This window comes from Hippichthys cyanospilos, chromosome 9 (genome assembly GCF_059441005.1).
Source record: "Hippichthys cyanospilos isolate Australia breed blue-spotted pipefish chromosome 9, RoL_Hcya_1.0, whole genome shotgun sequence".
NCBI lineage: Eukaryota > Metazoa > Chordata > Actinopteri > Syngnathiformes > Syngnathidae > Hippichthys > Hippichthys cyanospilos.
In genome coordinates, this window is record NC_142377.1 from 14,718,127 (window position 1) to 14,737,859 (window position 19,733).

Sequence of the window (19,733 nt, forward strand, 5' to 3'; positions counted from 1 at the left end):
CATAACATGTAACATTGTATATATGAACTATGTGCAATGTGTTATATGGTCACTAAAACAACCAATTAAGCAAAAGGAGAAAGAGGATGATGTATTTTCAGTCATCAAATTACTGATTGTATTCTGAGTATTCTGTTTGTGTTATGTTGAAAATATCCATCCATTTTCTATAAATATGTTGGTGCTAAACATGCAGCAGGCATGTTAACTCTATTAAAGATAGGATGTTGCTGGTTTATTGTATGAAAAATACGGTAATAATTAATCATTGATCAAAAAAACACATCTGATGAGAATTTTCGTCATTGGCGCAAAACTTAAGTATTTTCAAAGACAAGAATTCTTGTCCGTGGCACTGAAAGAGTAAATACTATTATTTATTCAAACTGGAATCCATTTTTGTATGCTAGTTGACCTCACATTTAAATTTCAAAACAATCACTGAGGAAAATTACAACTAAAAATCATCATAAAACCTTTATGAATCATGCCGAAAATCCTTGATGTGACATGCTTGTAAAATCAATCACTCAACCTTTAATGATGCATAAAAAGGGCAAAACGCTTGTTGAATACCAATTGATTATTAATTGTGATCGCCATACACATAAACACAATTTAACCAAAGTATTTCTAAACTGAAAAGCTATTAAATGCTTATCACCATTAGCTGTCACAATGTGTTGGAAATAAATGTGATGATGAACAAGATTATTATTATTATTATTAAGGACTTTTTTTTTTAACCCTTGACAGTACTGTACTATTATTACTATAACCAAGAAGTTACTTTCTTCACTGACTTAACATAGCTGACTTTGCAGCATTCTGTTCTTTTATCATTTATGACAACTATTGCACTTGCCCACTTCAGATATACACGCAAGAACCACTTTTGTTGTTAAGCTATGTCATAACAACTTCTACTTGTGTGTCAAAGGTCATCATCTCAGTTTTGCACTTTGCCTTTACTTGTAGTTTTCTGTGCTAGTATTACCAAAAAAAAAAAAGACTTGTTTTATGGCATTGTAAATACACCGAAAAATGTCTATGAACAACAGAAATGACCCAAAATATGCTAAAATTCTGAGGTTTCAATGTGTTTTGTTTTCAATCAGTCCAACACTCCTGAATTTTGATTTTGATCTTAAGCGCAACATTTATACCCCACAGTCATATTCTATGTGAATTCTGTTCGAACAACTCACATATCAAACATGCACGCACGAGGTAACAATGAAATCGTTTACCTGAAAAAGTGAATTATTGTATCGAGGGACATTTTTCTATAGTCCAAAAGACTGAGCTGCTGAATTCCAAAGGAACAGGGAATCATATCGCTATTTGAAACATGTTTATTTACCTATTTACAAGGGTGACATCAAAACATCATATGTCTAGTAAGGGTTTGAAGCAATGACATCATTGCCTTAAAGGGAGAGACAACACAAAGATCTCCTTTCCAATCATAAGTTCGCTTTGGGCTAAAAGACAAAAAAAATAAATAAAATAAAAGTTAAGATTAATAGTGCATTCGTAGAATAACAATCAAGCATCAAAAGCCAACCATTTTTATCCATCTCAGGGGGTGACCATTTTGTTACTTGCTGCTCAGAATGACCAATCACAGCCAGCTGTTTTTAAACCTGGTCATGCAACTCTCGCAGGCTGAGCCGTGATTGGTTGTTCCCAGAGAAACTGTGATGTCGTTTTCAGTCAGAGCAAATGGCAAAAGCACTGCCCTTGAGATGAATAAAAACATGTAGATTTTGCTGTTGCTCCACAAATGAAATGTTATAAAGCAGACTAGTGGTATAAAACATTTTTAAAAAAGAAAATGTTGGGTTTGACTCACCTTTGAACTCATTCAATCCCAAAGGCATGTTTTTACATCTTATTTTAAAAATGTAATCAATTACTTCAGTTCTTAATATCTGGATTCTTAAATGAAAAATCGAAATAAGTCTTTGGGATTGAAGGAGTTAAATATGTTTATCCATGTACAACTTTGTAGTTGTTAGTTTTTGAATTGGGGCAGCAGAAGGCCTCCCCCAAATTCTTCCCGAGAATTGTCCAAAACATCTTACTAAAAACAAAGCAGTTCAAAATGATGGTTGCCCTTTGCAGCACAATCATGCAAACTGTTGATTGATGTTCTTTTGGGACAGCAACATTGTTCTTCATTTAGACATGATCCCGGGATATCCACATTCCTTTAGAAACGATTTTGTGGCTTTTTCAAACTCGGTGCGCATCATTGACTCATGCTCTGTGGTCTTGAAGAATCTTTTGGATTTGCTCCTCCTCTGTGGTCTTGAGGAATCTTTCATATTCCAGTCTTGACACGTATGCAAACGAGTTTGTTTTTTTTAAGATGTTCAGGACTTTATCTAACACAACCAGGAATGTTTAGGGATAGCCTGCATATTAAAACGTTATAAACCGTCGTGTGGTGAGAGTGAAATCACTTTGAAGGACCAATGCATTTGACTTATCTGTCAAGAAAGCTGAGCAAGCAAAGAAATCCAATGCCAAGCTTGTTTTCATTTGCAAGCAACGCACACTCATACACAGAGAGTGCCCTCACTCCATTCTCTTATGAGTAAATTGGATTGCTGCTCCAGGAGGCAAAAAAAAAAAACACAACAACTTGATTATAAACAGCCTCTCCCCCTCAACGGTGGGGAGCATCACTTAATAATGCTAAGTGCATCGACGTGTCGAGCACACATGTGCCCTCCACTGTGTACTACTATACATCAATTTGATACACTTTTATTGAAAGATCAAATGTAAACAAATAAATAAACTAGGAGCGGAGTAAATATTGTGCGCTTAATCCCAGGGGAAACATCAGGCTCGCATAATGTTATTCATCCATCCGGGAAGTTTATTAAATGGGAGCATTGGCTGATTAGGTTTTGGGGGTTGTTTCGAGGTTAAATTTATCATTATTATGCATTCTTCTAGGGCAATACCTATTTTTAAAGGGAAAATTATACAGAAAATAACAAGAAAAATAGTCCCGTTTAAGATTAAATAGTACAGTACTTGCAGTTTATTGGCACTGTAAACCGTCTGGCCTTATAAACAATCAAACGTACTTTACCAAACGTTTTATAGTTGAAGACGTTGAATCTGGTCAGTTGAATCAGTAGTGCAAAGTGATGCAGTACTTTCCAGCTCTATACTGCCATCTAGTGTTTATTATGTCACAATACATTTCTTTGTCATAGCTCGCGCATTGTGGTGAAATTTACATGAACAGTGTAGTACAGTACTTGTGTCCTTAATCCAACACACAATCGTAACAAAATCTGAATGTAACCAACAATTCAATTCTTTGTAGATACGCTTATAATTGATTTCATGAGGTGCACCTGCACATTCTGTTGATATTCAGTAAACGAGCTAAAAATAATAATAAAAAATGTGGTCTTTGTCATGCAAAGGCAAAAAAAATCACCACAAAAACAAGGTACAAGTATTCCTAGAGGGTGCGACTGCCCCTTATTGCCGTGACAGATACATTACCTGGTTCTCAAATTAAGAGCAAATTAATAGGAACATGAAACAATGTACTGCCAAATTGGTGTCTCATTTTTAAAAAGTAGTATGTTTTAATTTTGTTAAATTTTATATATACTCATCAGCGGTGTAATTTCCAGTAGACGAGCCAGATATAAAACAGATGTTAACAGAGCTATCCTCTGGAGTTGCTGAATAAAATACGTCTACAGATACCACATTTAATACATCAGGTTGAGAACCGCTGCTCTATGTGGCTACTTGTTGCTGTGTAATTGTATTTATTAGTATTAGAATTATGTTTTTTTTTTTTTTTGGTGCACACCAATCGGCCGATTCTAATTTTCAGCTTGAACACTTACTGGAGAAAAATGTAAAAGGCCCACCTCCGCATATTCCTGTCACTTTAATGAAAGTGACTGTAATACCTTGTGAGTGAGAGTATCAGCTGAGCCCGGCTGCCACCTGGCAGGCGCATCGTTTTACAATGAATCATACATGAGTGGCATCCGGTGGGACATTTATAAGGTGAAAGTCTTCCAGTGTGTGGTATGATCTCTCATCCACCTGGAAGCTGTGTATCCCATCAGACAAGACGCACTCTTTCGAAAAGCTCATTTTGATCACAGAAATTTGAAAAACTGAAGGCGACCATGTTGCCAGCCCAGGAGGCGGCTAAGATCTACCACACCAACTACGTGCGCAACGCACGCGCGGTGGGCGTTTTGTGGACCGTATTCACCATCACATTCTCAGTCATCACTGTGGTGGTGTTCATCCAGCCCTACTGGATCGGGGACAGCGTCAACACGCCCCAGGCCGGATATTTTGGCCTCTTCCACTACTGCATCGGTAACGCACTCACCTCGGAGCTCACCTGCAAAGGCAGCGCCCTGGACTTCGGCTCCATCCCGTCCGGGGCCTTCAAGACGGCCATGTTCTTCGTGGGCATCTCCACACTGCTGGTGGTGGGCAGCATCGTGTGTTTCAGCCTCTTCTTTTTCTGCAACGCCGGCAGCGTGTACAAGATCTGTGCCTGGATGCAGTTGGCCTCCAGTCAGTGAGCTCTGATATTAAACAGACACAGGTCACAACATAAGGTTATACAATACAACAATCACATTCAGTTCAATAGACTAACTGGATTCAAATATGTTTAATATGAAGTGTAGTTTAAAACAGAGAAAAAAGACAGAAAAAAGTTTTCTACAACAACTTTCAACAAATGGTATCTTTTTACAGTGCTTATACGGGTTACAGGTTAGTCTGAAACTGTAAAAAAAAATAAAATAAAGTGCCTGAAATGTCCAACTTTATTTATACTAGAAACATTTTTGACCATTTGAAATGTTAGACACTGAAGAAAATTAATCAGGAACATTAACACAGGAGCACCAATAATCTTAAATATTTTTAAAATGAAGAAAAAGATGTAAAACATTGTACTGATTTTTTTTTCTTAGACATTATCCCTTGAAGCATTATGTTACAAATTATGGATTAAAAAAAAAAAAAAAAGTTTAAGATAGCATAAAAAAAAAATCTCCAACAATTTCCAGCAGACGATAAAAACATGTAAACTTTTAAATGCAATGATTCTGACATTTCCATGTGATTGCAGCTGGACGTGTGAGAGTTTGTGTTAAAAAAATAATCATTGTCCAAATTTTGGACCACATAAAACCATTATGATTACAATGTTTGAGATGCATTTGCATAGGATTCATGACGCTGATTTTCTTGCTATTTTTGCAACATTCCATTGAGCGGCGGTCAAACAATATCAGCAAACAGAAAATTCTTTGTTGACTCGTGTTTCACCTCAAGACAGTAAGTGGCGGTCTCTTAAGCTTAAAGTGTCATCACCATACCAATTTTCAGGATTTTGTGGGTGTTAATACATTTTACCCATATGTATGGATAAGACTGATGCCAGTGAACAATTTGAGTGGTTGAAGGGAGAATAATGTTCATAAATAACTTTAATTACGCCTTTAAACCACCTTTAAAAGCATTTACAACATTTTGGAAAACATGCAATGTGTATAGTTTGCAAAGAGTGTGCACATGAGTTAATCATTAATATGATATAGAAAGTACATGTTGTTGACAGCAATTTAAAAAGTTTGTAATGCCTGCACAGACTGCCACTGCACCATCATAGATGGATGTTTTTTTTTAATTACATTTCCTCTATTATAGCTTTATTTATTAATACATAAACAATGCTCTGCTGTTGCCCACTACACAATGACCCTAAAGGGAGTACCAGCAACTTTTGTTTTTCTCCACTTAAAGCACTTGTGTCCCAAGTTTGATGACATAGCGTGAAATTAAACTCTTCAGACATAAAATGTTACCTTGCGATTGGCTGACCCAGTCTCTTGAGCCATCTAGGATGGGCTGCAGCTCATCTAAATGACCAAATTAATGAGCAGCATAAGATGAATCAAGATACCGTATACCCGATATGACCTTTGCAGTTTTCATTCATCAGCAAATGCTCAACTCACCTCAAGGTCCTCCTGTGCCCCTTTCCGCTATCAGGCGCTTGCATGGTGATCGGCTGCATGATTTATCCCGACGGCTGGGACTCGGAGGAGGTGAAGCGGATGTGCGGCCAGCGGACCGACAAATACACCCTGGGCAACTGCACGGTGCGCTGGGCCTACATCCTGGCCATCATCAGCATCATGGACTCGCTCATCCTCGCCTTCCTGGCCTTCAGCCTGGGCAACAGACAGGACAACCTGCTGCCAGAGGACTTCCAGGTGGAGGAAAAAGGTACTAGCATTTAGGAGAGAATGGGCTGGAGTGCATCAGATGACTGAAAGCAAAGCAAAAAGTGAATGTGAAAAAAACCAAGATGACAAAGTCAAATTTGTCTTGACTCATTGTGACAACTCAATTTCGGCTGTTTCCCTCTTTTATACAGACAACGCTTGAGCCTACTAGAGACCTCTGAAGCAAGACTTTCACGACAATTTGAATCCATAGAAGTTCATGCTTTTAGCTGAACTATTTGTGCTTTAATAAATTCTACTTGGATGAAAAGTGCAGTTTGCTTTATTGTACCTTGAGACTGAGTCTATTCATTTATGTCCAGTTTGTCTTAGCAAGCCTGCAAAGTTGCATCTCTGAACACTTGAGACATCATTGAAAAGGCCATGGCGTCCTAAATTGTGCACACTAGAACCTAGCCATGTAGCTCGCATCAGTTAAAATAAAAAAAAATAGACAAAAACAAACACACACTACAGTGGACACTAATTTCAAGTTCATCTCAGGAGAATGAACAGCCTGTGTCAGAAAAAAACAGAAGATTGGTGTGAACACAAGATATTTTTGAAAGCCCAAGCACGTGTAATTTCATTCCTTTCCCGAGACGAAGGGGGTCATCAAGGGACATGTTTTTAAGATGTAGAGGACAACAAATGGCCATGGCACCTAAGTGACTGAGAAGAATCCTTACAAGAGTATTAAGTGTGGCAGAAAATGCTGCAGTGGAACTATTCATTAGACTTCAGCGGGATTATTTTTAAGCAGATAACTTGCAGTTTTAATTAGAAATGCACCTTATATGACTTGAGTCCTGAAACTTTTCTGACAATGAACTATGTTTCCAATTGCAAAGCAAAGACAGTACGAATGTATCCTATTACATTGACCAGGCAAGCATAAAAAAATACTTGGCAAATGGCTTTTAAAAATTCATCTCAGTTTCACATTTTACATGAAGAGATGGCAACGGAGTGAAACCTTGAAAAAGAGGAGCACGCCATATTTAAATGTCATGTCAGTTGAAGCAATTATGTCATTATAATGCATCTTAGTTCAATCAAAATGTTAATTAACCTAGGTAATACTGTGTAACACCAACTCTTAAATATTACCCAACAACTGTTAAATAAAACTAACAACTGTTAATGGCTCAATAGATGCAAGTTACTAACCAGCATCCAGTGAGACTTCTCAGCAGTGCCAAGTCAAGAGACAAATACGCAAAGCAGATTTTATAAACATTTTATTCTTCTTGCCTACAGAAAAAAAGAAACAACTTGGCTGAAAAGGAAATATGACATAAGAGAACCAACCATAAAAGTATTCATTTTGAGGTCTGTTGGGGGGTGCTGTACTGACATGATTTAGTTGCGTTACAGAGCTCATTTTCATGCAGTTAAAAAGCACTTGAACATCCCTTTCAAACACTTCCAAAACATAACTGCTAATTCTGCAGATGGCATGTTGGTATCAACCACCTGAATCCACACAGGCACAGTTAAAGGTTCTAATTTTGCTAAAATCCAGAAAATACTGTATTAAGGATATCATGGGGGTAGCAGACATTGCAATGCGCCAAGCTGAAAACAATAATATCAATAGGAAAATGTATAAAATGCAATCCACCTTCTTCTAATTGTGTACAAATGTAGAAATGTTTACACATACCTAGCTAGGCCAAGAATACATTCTGGTCCTTTCCATGGCTGTCAGCATTTTTGCAGTTATTCAATTTCAAGGCTTTTGACAACTGAAGGTATTAACGATGGCACAGCTACTGCAATAGTAAACAAGATTTCCAATATTTGGCTTTTTAGTGATCTCAACAAATTGGTAATTTTATTGGCAACTTCTGTTATGGCTGTTGTAGTCAAGTGCTATAGCTATTCAATTTCCAAGAGTACCTAAATTATGAGTTATGTGCTGTAAACACCCAAACAAACATGCCCTGGGGAGGGGGAGAGAGAGAGAAAAAAAAGATTTCAGCTCCCCCTTTTTTCAGTATTCTACATGTGGATGGTGACTAAGGTGCAATCTTAGCTGGTGTGTCAAGTGTGTGCAGTTGCATCCGAAGGCCATGAAGAGTGTGTAGTCACAGATTTTGTCTCAATTTCAAGCCCAGAATATTGTGTGAGGGTGTGTGTGATGGTGCGTGTGAGATTATGTGTGTTTGTATCCTTTCACAATTACGTGGGTGTGCACACAACCCGTTGCCTCCTACGCCAACCAAGCATGGGAGAGACACTGTGCAGCCGTGGCCCTCCTTTCAGGGACTAGGTCCAGCATGGGCTTCAGGAAGCTGCTGAAGTTATGGGCCTCTTCTTTGGACCACTCGTACTTCTCCACCAACACGTCAAACAATCCCCATGGCTTCAGCTTTGTAATGTGTCGCAAATCTCCTGGGGTAAAATGACACAAAAGTGAGAACGTGATACGGTATTTCCAAAACACTTTTTTTTTTTTTTTTTACAGCAGAAGCAATGAATTTGCCGCAGCAATGCTTCAATATATTGGTAATTATCAGATGTTTCCCCCCCAATCCTCCATTATCCACAGTCTAATGAAATTGTTGCTATGGGACCATCACGGTGCATTTTGGTGGTAAGAAATAAAACTGAAGTGAGGGGAGAATATTTATTTACTCCTCGCATACTCCTGTCATGTACAAAAGTAGTGACACCATCAATAAAACAATAGAACATATTGTAATGTTTCCCCTTACATTAATAGCTGGTTGGCTCGGCAATAAAAGCAAACTGACTTATGCTTGAAGTGTAGCTGAGGTACTGAGATGGAAAAATATATACATTTTATGATTTTGAAAATCTGCATCCACATGCGTTTTTGCTGTCATTGGTGATATTAAAGCAGACTTAGAATAGTTTGGGGAACCTATTTGTGGAGACAACATGTGCATAGGCCACACTCTCCAGCAGGGTGCGGAGGCATGAAATGACCTCGGTGACTGTCTATCCTTCGTTCTATTGTCTCCCAATCAATGTGCAGCATTTTCTTAGTCTGATTGAGAAATTTGAGCCAGTCTTATAACTTTCCAGAGCCATTACTAATCAAATGAAGGATCTTTTGTCAACATTGACTCTGGAAAATTGTGAGACTGACTTAGATTTGTCAGAATCTGACCAAGAAAACATGAAAGAATGGAAAACCGACTGTCAGTGAGGCAGAGTCATGTGTTTGACTCCTTCTGGCAAGTATGGCTGCTTGCATGTTGTCTATACAAAGACGTTTCCCAAGCTTTAAGCTTGCTTTAATACAATCAGTCAAACCAATGTGTTTGGATGCAGTTTTTCTTACAAATACACATATATTTTCTCTCATCACTGTAAGTATACGTTAAGCGTAGGTCTGTGTAAACTTCACACAAGGCATGAGAGAAGCGCAGACTACTAAGGATGCTGTCTATGCGTTTACCTTTCTTGGTGAAAAATTCCTTTGAGTATTTGCCTGCTGTGATTAGCTTGCGTGGGACTTTGCCAAGCAGTTCGATGATCAGAGCTATGTGATCTGGAGGCAGACACGGGAGTCTCAATTAAAGAAAGGCACAGTCAAATATATCCTGTTTGGCCTGAAGGTAATGTTTTCCTTGTCTGATGTTACAGGCACGATTTGTCCCGAGAGATAGAAAAAAAGAAAAAAAAAACCCACAAACCTTCATCTCTAGAATAATCTTCTCCTGAGTGGGGTTCGAACAAATAGTCTCCAGTTGCCAGTTCAAAAGCCTGAAAAAGAAGAAGTCACCATGAGAACATTATTTCAAACCTTAATACATTGTTGCATCTTGCCAAAAAGAACATTGATTTATTGATTTTTAGTCAATTGGAGTGTATTCAATCCACTCTTGTGGCATCCTCTTATTATTATCAAAATTACCTTTGTTTTTATCCAGAGAAATGTAGTATTGTGATTAGTGAGCAAGTCTTCAAGCTATGTCTTTTGGATAAGTGCAGAGAGGCATACGGGTACACCATGCCTGTGGCAACTGTATAATAATGTGGTGTTTTCGTTTACAAAAAGACTCATGGAATAGCACAGACAAATTTCTTTGAGAATGTAGTACTATCTCTTAAGGCATCCTGTGTTTGTGTGTTTTTTGTTACCATGCAGGCTGTGCTCCAAATGTCTGCTGGTGTGCTGTAGCCAGATCCTATCAGCACCTCGAGCGAACGATATTGCCGAGTCTGAATGTCGTCTGTAAAATGCTTGTGCTGTGGAAATTGATTTGTCAGGGGAAATATTTGAGACAAATCTATTGAGAGAAGCCACTGTACAATACTTACCACCCAGCAGGCGTTCCCAAGGTCAGCAATCTTAACCTGCAACTTGTCAGCATTCAGAGGGTCCAAGGGGTTTACTAACAAGCTCCTCGATGATTCTGTTGGAAGCCGAAGGACTTTACTTTTTATTGAAACAAAAAATAAATAAAAATAGACAGATCGAGGACAGGAGAAGCCAATGTCACTTGACAGAAATAGCACAAGCTTAAAAAAAAAGATTACACATTACGACTAAATTAGCCCATTAAGCAATTCGTTTTCAATTACAATAAATTATTCCATGGTTTATACTGCTCAGCAGTCACAAAATGAGAGTGCCTAACTGAGCATAATCCACACACTTAAAATTGAGATGACACATTGTGACTAAGTTAGTCATTAAGCATTTTGTTCTCAGCAGTCAAAAAACAATAGTACCTAAGTGATCATAATCCATACAAAGATAATAGTAAAGAACTTTTCAAACAGACTAACCATTTTGGCTATTTTCTTCATCTTGACCTTGTGTTTTGTTTTCTCCTTGCGTGTCCATCTCCTCCTCCTTTTTTTCTTCTTTGACAGCATCATTTAGCTCAGAGTTGACAAAATCGGAGTTGAGGGAAGCCGATGGCTGCTGCTGCTGCGACTGAGACTCTTGCTCGTCGGAGGGACCATTACAACTCTGAAGGTCGTCTTTGTTACATACTTTGTCGAGCGTCTGTGTTTTATCATCTATTTCGTTTGCATATTGTTGGTCCTCTAGTTCGTCTGCAGACTGCTTGGTCCCATCTATCTGAGCTGCCAGGCCGGCCTTGTTCTCAGGTATGGAGGTGTTACCGTTGCAGTTGACCTCCATGTTACTCTCCTCCTTAGTGGCACCCTCTGTTGGTACACTTGGCACAGACATCTGTTGCTCAACGGTTGGAAGTGCTGTCATAAATGTAATAAGAACATTTTAATTAGGGGTGTCAGATTACCTGATTAATTGTGATCAATTAATTCGTCTTAGGTAAAGCATTACTTCTTTAATTGCGTAAAACTAATATTTATTTAGTTTTATGCTTTAAATTTGCTAATTGGACGTGTTTTTATGCATCAGGCTTCTTGTGCTTGGATTGCTGCGTCTGTCATGGTGATGGGCATAACCTGACAGGCTACTTTGTGGGTGGGAGGGCAGGTTCAGGAGCAAAAGAAAGATGAGAAAATGAAGGAGTATGTGAGAGTTGTCACAATGAATGGTAAATTTAAGTTTAAAAAGGCTACAGCAGCACCTTCAATAAAAAAGGCAGTGATAAGCTTTCTTTGTAAGAAGGAACTTGCTTCCCAGAGAAACAGCGGAAGTTTATCCTACCACATAAATTGTTAAATCTTTTGACAGTACTAATCTTATTAGACTCACCAGCAAAGAGCCTAATGCAAATGATCTTACTAACCACTGTCATTGAGATATTAATACAACAATATTGAATATTTATTTGAGTCTGTAAACACATTGTTTCAGCATTGTTTGGTCAATCACCTGTGAGAGGATACTTTGCGTCATTTTGCAGAGCGGTCGACACAGAGACGTTGGCAGAGGAGATTTCAGAAGCTGTTTCTGCTGTGTCGTCCTCTCTTTCTCCTGCTGTTTTGAGTGTCACTCCTCCTCCCACTTCAAGCTGCTCTGCCTGCTTCTTCTGTTTCTTCTTCATTTTCCTCTTTTTGTTCTTTGACATTTTGGCCATCTTGAAAGAGACAACAAATGAATCAATATTCACTATTGACTTAACAAGCATTATGTACATTCATCCATATTTGTCAGATTTTTTAATGAGACGGGAAAAATTACCGGTTTGGGTGCTGGAGCTGTACTCACTGTGGGAAGAGGAAAAAATAGGAGGTTTACATTATGAGAGGTTATGTGCGGCACGTCCATCACCTCCATGGAAGCTGACTCACAGCAAGATTTATTAACAGACTCATGCAGAGGCAGTCTCCCACTCCTCAGAGCAAGGTGGACATTTACACGTTCGCAGTCAGTGGTGACTCACAGCTAACTGCTCCAATCCTCAAGTTTATGATTATTTATATTGCATCAATAAACAAATCATCTAGCTAATTGTTCTGTGATGTTATTTTCTAGACTAGAGGGAAATCAGTTGGAGCTGGAAATCCAAACAACAAATCATGACGAGCAAATGAACCCTGTGAGGGGAGCTCATAGAGAAGGAAATCAAAGTGAGACCTGCAGAGCCAGAGGGCGGTGCCACACCCGTCTTCTGCCACTGCGTCGCCTCAACAGCCATTTTCTTGATATAAGCCTCATTGACAGTCAAGAGAATGTTTTCTGGCTTGATGTCTGTGTGGATAATTTTGCATTTGCTGTGAAGATAGTCTAAACCCTGAAGGACCTGCATGACAGTGAAGACAGATCATCATTACCAAAGCAAAAACACATAACAGCACTCAAGCATTTTTGAGGGTTTGCTACAGTACCTGTCTAATGATGCTTTTAACACAAGGCAACGGCAGGCCCTGATAATTGGACTTGATGATCCACTTCAGTAGGTGGTACCCCAGCACTTCAAACACCATGCATACATCTGGTGAAATACAAGTCAAGGAAGAGCAGAAACATTTTGTAAACAAGGCCCATTTTGTCGACCCACAGTGGACTCCAGCAACTACAAATGAATGATAATGATATCCAGAGGGTGTGTGGGTGTGCTGTTAAAAAGCACAGCTGCAGACTAGATGCTGTGGGAGAAAAAAAAAAAAAAGGGATGGTGCCAACGTCAATGCATCAGAGCCTGTGACACCCAAGGATGTGCCAATGCGCACAGCTCTCTGTCAGCAGAGGACCTACAAATAGCTATGCAGGGATGAGGCAGACGGTTCAGGGGAGGTGCTATTGTGAGACTACATATTACCTGAGTGTGGAAAAACTATGTAACCCTAACAAGGGCGGGTAATTTTTCAGTCCTCAGTCCTTAGGTTGTGCATGAAGTACCCTAGAGACAACCAAGTCAATTCCATGTACAACTTCTTTGCATTTCTCACTCTAATCCTTGCTTGTAAAAATTAAGATTTGCCTTACTTTGAATGACAGGTCCACAAAAATACCTTATCAAGTTATGGTAGAAATACTGAATATGTGTAGGGCCCGACTAATTATGGCTATTCAAACATTGGCCAAACTTAATTCCTGATAATTGCAACTTACTTTAACTTTTTACTTTTATGTACTCTAAAACATTTACAACAGTTGTATATAAGAAACGCTAGTGTGATTATTTATTAAACATAAATCCATACCATAATTTTATTTATATCCTTAAATTTATACAAAGAAATTTGTTAAGATCAATCTGAAAACCTGTCATTCAAAACAAAGCAAATCTTAAATTTCATAAGAAATTATGAGATGATTAAAGCAAATAAAGTGTGCAAATTGACCTGGATGTCACTACTTTTCACACAGCCTAAACTCAGTTTGTTTAAAAAAAAAAAAAAAAACGCAAACGTGTCACAATTTGCACAAACATATGTAATTGTTTGAATGGTCATAATCGGTCACGGTCAGGCCCTAGAAAAACCTCAGTATAACATCTAGTTATAAGGTATTAAAGGATACGGGTGCCATTCACACCAGAAATTTTAAAGTCATCAAGAAGCTGCACTACTCTTTCCCTGCTGGGATCACCAGGGTCTGTGTTTCGAACCTGAAACAAAATAACAAACACACATAGACATAAGTATGAAAAATATTTGGTTAAAACAAGGAAAATATGAAATGAGGCTGTCTACATTACCGATTTGAGCAGCTTTATCTCATCCAGAGCTGTTTCTGTGTAATGTTCCGCACTTTTTACTACCTTCATAGCCACAAAGCGCTTTTCCCTGCAAGGTGCACAAACAAAAAAAGATGTATTTGTTGTTGTAACTACAATCACATGAACGTCTTTCAAATTTAAATGTAATGGATGTATCAATTATCCCCCCCCCCCCCCCCCCCCACACACACACACACACACACACACGCACAAACACACACACACACAAGCGCGCGCACACATACGCACACACACACACAGACACACATTCAACTTACTGGATATCCCAAGCCAGCCATACAGTGGAGAAATGCCCCCAGCCAAGCTTACGGATCACATGGTATCTTCCGTTAAAAAGATCTCCAATCTTTACATGGTGATATCCACCTGTTCAAACAAGGATAATGCACATTTCCTATATACACGAGTTCTCTTTTAAAATCCGTTTGCTATAATAATGGACAGAGTTTATACCCTTGCAGTAGTCACTGGGGTCTTCTTGTTCATCATCGTCAGATCCTAGGATCTCCTCGTCCTGATCAGGGACGGTCGAGTCTGCCTGACTTGGTTTGGAGCTGCTACCACAGCTCTGAGGCTCTGGTCTTGGAGAAAAGAGACAAAATACGGTTGAGTCAGAGGTCACAGAAAAAAAAAAAAGAAAAACTGGCAATTGGGGATAAAGTATATTAAACGCATTTGTACTCTCTGGTTAATCTCACAGAAGTAAGACTGGTCCCCCCCCAATTGTTCAAATCCAGTTGAATGAGCAACTGAAAAATTGACATTTTTCCACCAATTTGCCCTCTCATCACCTGCAGACCTAATGTCTTTGCCGCAGCCGTTACTAAAATAGCAGCTAATACACGAGAGGGCAATTCTAGAATTGGGGTCAGCACAGTTTCCCCCTTTAGCCACCCCTAATTAACAAACACATAGAAATCTTTGCAATACTTTGATGCTGGATCAAAATACTGCCTGTAATCATAACAAGTACAAGTGACTCAATAAATTTACCATACTAGTTTGATAGAAGTGGCTACTGCTGCCAAACTTTATCATTTGCATTTATCTTTTATTTCAAATCACTGCAGTTGCCTGGGGGCAGTAGTGCAAAACACCCCCCTCAAAAAAAAAAAAGACAAGACACAAAGCGCAAAATGCCTGCTAAAATGACGGACCACAAAAATAATAATTGAGAATTCTTCGACCAAGACCTAATATCATTAAACATTTAACTGTATTGCTGAAGCGTTTGGGTTATTATGCGCAACTATGAAAGCAGTCAGATAGTTAAAAACAAAATTCTTCCCATTGCTTGTATGTGATTACTCAAAGTAACAGTTGGTGTTTGTCTTAAAAAAACACTTGGTGACTCAACTTGGAAAGTAAACTAGTAAGACAAGGAGCCCCTGCAGTGCTGAAAGGTCAAATTGCAAACGAAACCAATTTGAGCCACAAGCTTAAGGACTGAGGATATAACACAACGGACAAAAGTAACATCAGCATGTTTCACCAATTTTTGCTTTCCATGTTGCATGTGCTACCTTTCATGAAGCACATGAGCGCCACAAAAACAACACACAAGTCAAATTCGCCCTAATGGTCCAGGTCAAGGCCAATCAACAAAACAGACATATCGGAGATACAACTACTGAATGGTCATTGAATGGTCATGTCAACATTACTTACTAGAGCTTTTCTTAACATTTACATAAGTTCTTTCAGCATTATTAAAGATAATCTTGTATTTCTCGTAGTTCAAGTAGACTGATGTGGTCACTCTGCAATGACATCTGCAGCCATATTTATCTCACAGTTAGTATTACATTTAAAGCACATGATATATTTGTTACTTAATCCAATACATATTTTTGGCGCTAAGAAAAATTAAGACATATTCATGAGTAGAAGTAGGGATTCAAGAGAAGCAAAACTCTACAAGCGAGTTTAGAAATTGCCAGTTTATGCATTTTTTTTTTTTTTAACTGCAGCACATCCACACACAAACAAAGACATTCAAACACCCACTCAATAGCAAAAGTCAATACCAAATGAGCCCAGTGTACTTACAGGACAATGTGTAAAATACAAAATCTGGACTTGATTCAAGAAAACAACCCAAAATGGTTGTCATATCTGCCTGCTTACCTGCAGGATGCACGGATACCCATGGGAGGTGATGCAGGAAAGAGGGCAGGACAGTGGAGAAGAAAGGGCAGGAAGGACAGGTGTTCAAAGATGCTCTCACTTCATTATTCAAGCGTAGAAAAAAAAAACACTTATGAAGGATGAAGACTGAGTAGCAGAGATGCAAAGAGTAGGCCGATCAGAGGTGGAAAAGAAGCAAAGGACAGCAGAGACAAGTGCTGGCACTCAGAGCATCAGCGCTCACTTGCAGACTCTCGCTTTTCCCACTCGCCTGTCAGCTTACGCTCTCTCCATTGCCCTCGTTCCCTCTCTCTCTCTCTCATTCTCTGACCGAGAAGTCTCCTTGGCTGCTGTCAGCCTCTGGCCCCGCCCACTGCATTGGCAACTGAGAGATGATTGGACAATTCAGCTCAGCACTGCAATGCAGGTGAGGGACTACATCAGCCGCCTCTGCCAACTGTTTCTTCACAACCCCCAACCCCCGTTTGTCTCATCATCGTCATCTTCACTCCACCTCATCAGCATTACTACCCTCAATCACAGGCTACTTTGAGTCTCAACACTGCACTCCTTTGCACTCTAACAATAAAATGTCACTGAGGCTAAACACTCACTGCAGCATGAACTACTGATAAGGACAATTGCTTTGTATAGTGTGATTGGACCCATCTCGTATAAGTGATGATAGTTTGTGAGCTTTTTCTCTCTCAGTCTCTCTCTCTCTATATATATATATATATATATATATATATATATATATATATATATATATACACACACATATATAGTGTATGTATGTTATTTGTGTAATTTGTTTTGTTTTTTGCCATTTATATTTCTTTCCTCATTTTTCTGTGTGTATATCTCAGACGGGTTTACAGGCTGTGCTTATTGCATAATTATGTATACAGATATGGGTGATTTATTTTGTAATAATATGGTGACAGTCACGAGTGGGTTTGAGTTAAAACCAAACGCATTCTCATGATCTTTTAGGATTTCCTGAACCTATACAAATAATTACCATTATTAGCTTTGTAAATTAAAATTTGCAATAAATCTTGTTTTGGATGGGTGGCCAATGTATTTGGGCTCAGTATCATTGTCTATCCTCATAAAAAGATGATTTATTTAAATAATATTTTTGGCATGTTAGTAAAAAAGCTCAACTACAACAAATACTATACATTCAAGTAAAAGTAACTTTTCTAACAAAATGTTGTTCAACACAATCAACAAAATTAAATCAAACAGAAATTCCAAATTACAACTGATGAGTATGACAACGAAAAGGTCAATCCTTTTCTACTTCCCTTACCATCACCACAAAAACAGCCGGTTTACTTCCCCCAACAAAACCGATAAATTGCAGCTCATCACACATGGCCTTCTCATGGCACCCGTACGAGGTTCGTTTCAGCCAGTTCACGCGTCGCATTTAGAGCAGGTTCTTGGCTGTTTGGTGGGTAATATGACTGCCACAATTGACCGTGAAAATCTTTTGTCTCTGATTGGTTGCTTTTCCTCGAGTGCAGAGGTCTTAGAAATAAATTTAAAGGTACTAGATAGAGCCAGAAAGGTCTGCTTGTTTCACTGCTTGTTTCACAGATAATTTTGCTCTGGTACTAATATAGTGGTAGGTCATCGTGATGGTTTAAACTAAATTGACATATGAGTGAAATTGGAAAAAAGTCATTGCAGGCATGTCCAACAATACAATAGTGTGCCTGGGCACTCTTTTGACAAAAAAATGTATAACGTTTTCCGTCAACACTGGATTAAAAAACAACAACAACAAAATTTGCCTGGTGCCCCTGCACAAAGCAACCCAAATTATTTCGTGCATAGCACGAATGGGTTGACTCGTGAATTACTTTTAAAACTAAGCTAACAAGCTAATATCCTGCTTTGTTTTCATTTGGAGTTCTTTTGCAACCTGTTACCAAAACTTACTTTCTTCCAGATTTCCGAGGCTTTGTCCTCTTCTTCCTCGCCTGTAAAGCGAGTACTGGCAAGTAGAAAAGCACCACATGGGTTAAAATCAGAACGGTCTTTGTCCACCTTAATCATTTTTTTCCTAATACAAAAAGTAATACACAATCTAACATAAAACAAGCATAACATGACATATATTATATAATATGACGTCCAAAAATAAAGTCCTGGATTTGTGTATATTGCTAACAGGTTCATTGGAACCACAGTCGCACCGCCATATAGCTAACCCGCGAAAAGGTGCGCCCAAGTGAGCAACTAATTCACCATTTAGTAATATCATCAATAGTTTTGATTTGTTTCATGAGCTGGTGGAATTTGAGCAGTTGACGAGAGAACATTATTTTAGGAAGTTTAAGCACATCCGACAGCTAGTCTCGTGGACACCAACTAGCATAAATGCTACAACCCAGACAAGGGGTAAAGCGCATGGTCCACCTTTCAACTAGTACATTACTTAGCAGAGTTTAAAACTATAGCAACAAACAACCGTGACATAATCTGCCGGTGAGACTATCCAAAGTAACATGGGGAAATTGGTGTTGAAAAGGTGTGTTTTAAAGTTAACATCAAACATACCTTTTTTTTCCATCGCGGCAAACCAGTGATTGCTGCGTTTAGGAGACGTTGGAAATATAGACAGTTGAGAGGGTGTGTTCAGGAAACCAAAGAAATATTCAAACTCTATATAGCCACGCTGAACTTCCGAATTGACAAAGAAATGTTTAAATTCACGTTCACGGATGTTGCCATTATCAATGCTGCTGTCATGTGAGGAGTACTTCTCTCTCTATTGGCATTTGTTTCTAAATCATTTGTCGACCTACCGGTTTGAAAAATAAGTAGGTAGATGGTAGATAAATATGTACAATGCACGGTCCGATGGCCTTTATCTTTATCTCGTGCAGAACAAGATTTTCACATGCGGCACAAGATCAACTAAAAATTAATAATATACTGTATTTAACAATACATTTACCCCACTAGTAATTTTATTGGTTATCGATTATTGATTTTAGTGTATGTTCCAAAAACGTATTATTTATTGTTTTCAAATATAGTTGTATTATCTATTCTAAACTATCTATATAAAGTACTTTATATTTTGCACAGTACAGTACTCCATTTACATGAAAATGTCGCGGTATAATTCTGACTCCTAGTGGTAGCAACACTATATTGGCTGAAGCTACTG

At 38.6% G+C, this 19,733-nt stretch overlaps 2 protein-coding genes across 3 annotated transcripts; one reads left to right on the plus strand and one right to left on the minus strand.

Moving 5' to 3' along the window:
• The first annotated feature begins 4,121 nt into the window (after positions 1-4,121).
• On the plus strand, positions 4,122-6,326 carry lhfpl5a (LHFPL tetraspan subfamily member 5a). Its single transcript, XM_088423831.1, has 2 exons — positions 4,122-4,584; positions 6,076-6,326. The coding sequence occupies exons 1-2, from the start codon at positions 4,182-4,184 to the stop codon at positions 6,324-6,326; spliced, it is 654 nt and encodes a 217-aa protein (XP_088279957.1). The 5' UTR covers positions 4,122-4,181.
• A 1,209-nt stretch (positions 6,327-7,535) lies between these two features.
• Positions 7,536-19,366, minus strand: srpk1b (SRSF protein kinase 1b). Of its 2 annotated transcripts, XM_088423399.1 has the most exons (16): positions 19,118-19,366; positions 18,497-18,551; positions 14,870-14,997; positions 14,674-14,782; positions 14,375-14,462; positions 14,197-14,284; positions 13,059-13,165; positions 12,808-12,973; positions 12,412-12,437; positions 12,103-12,307; positions 11,079-11,513; positions 10,608-10,702; positions 10,428-10,535; positions 9,980-10,049; positions 9,742-9,834; positions 7,536-8,708 (listed from the first exon to the last, which is right to left on the minus strand). In XM_088423399.1, exons 1-16 carry the CDS (start codon positions 19,128-19,130, stop codon positions 8,527-8,529), a joined length of 1,968 nt encoding a protein of 655 aa, XP_088279525.1. In that variant the 5' UTR covers positions 19,131-19,366; the 3' UTR covers positions 7,536-8,526. The 2 variants fall into 2 exon arrangements, with proteins under 2 accessions (XP_088279525.1, XP_088279526.1); XM_088423400.1 differs by lacking the exons at positions 18,497-18,551; positions 19,118-19,366 and adding an exon at positions 16,544-16,837.
• Between the last annotated feature and the right edge of the window lie 367 nt (positions 19,367-19,733).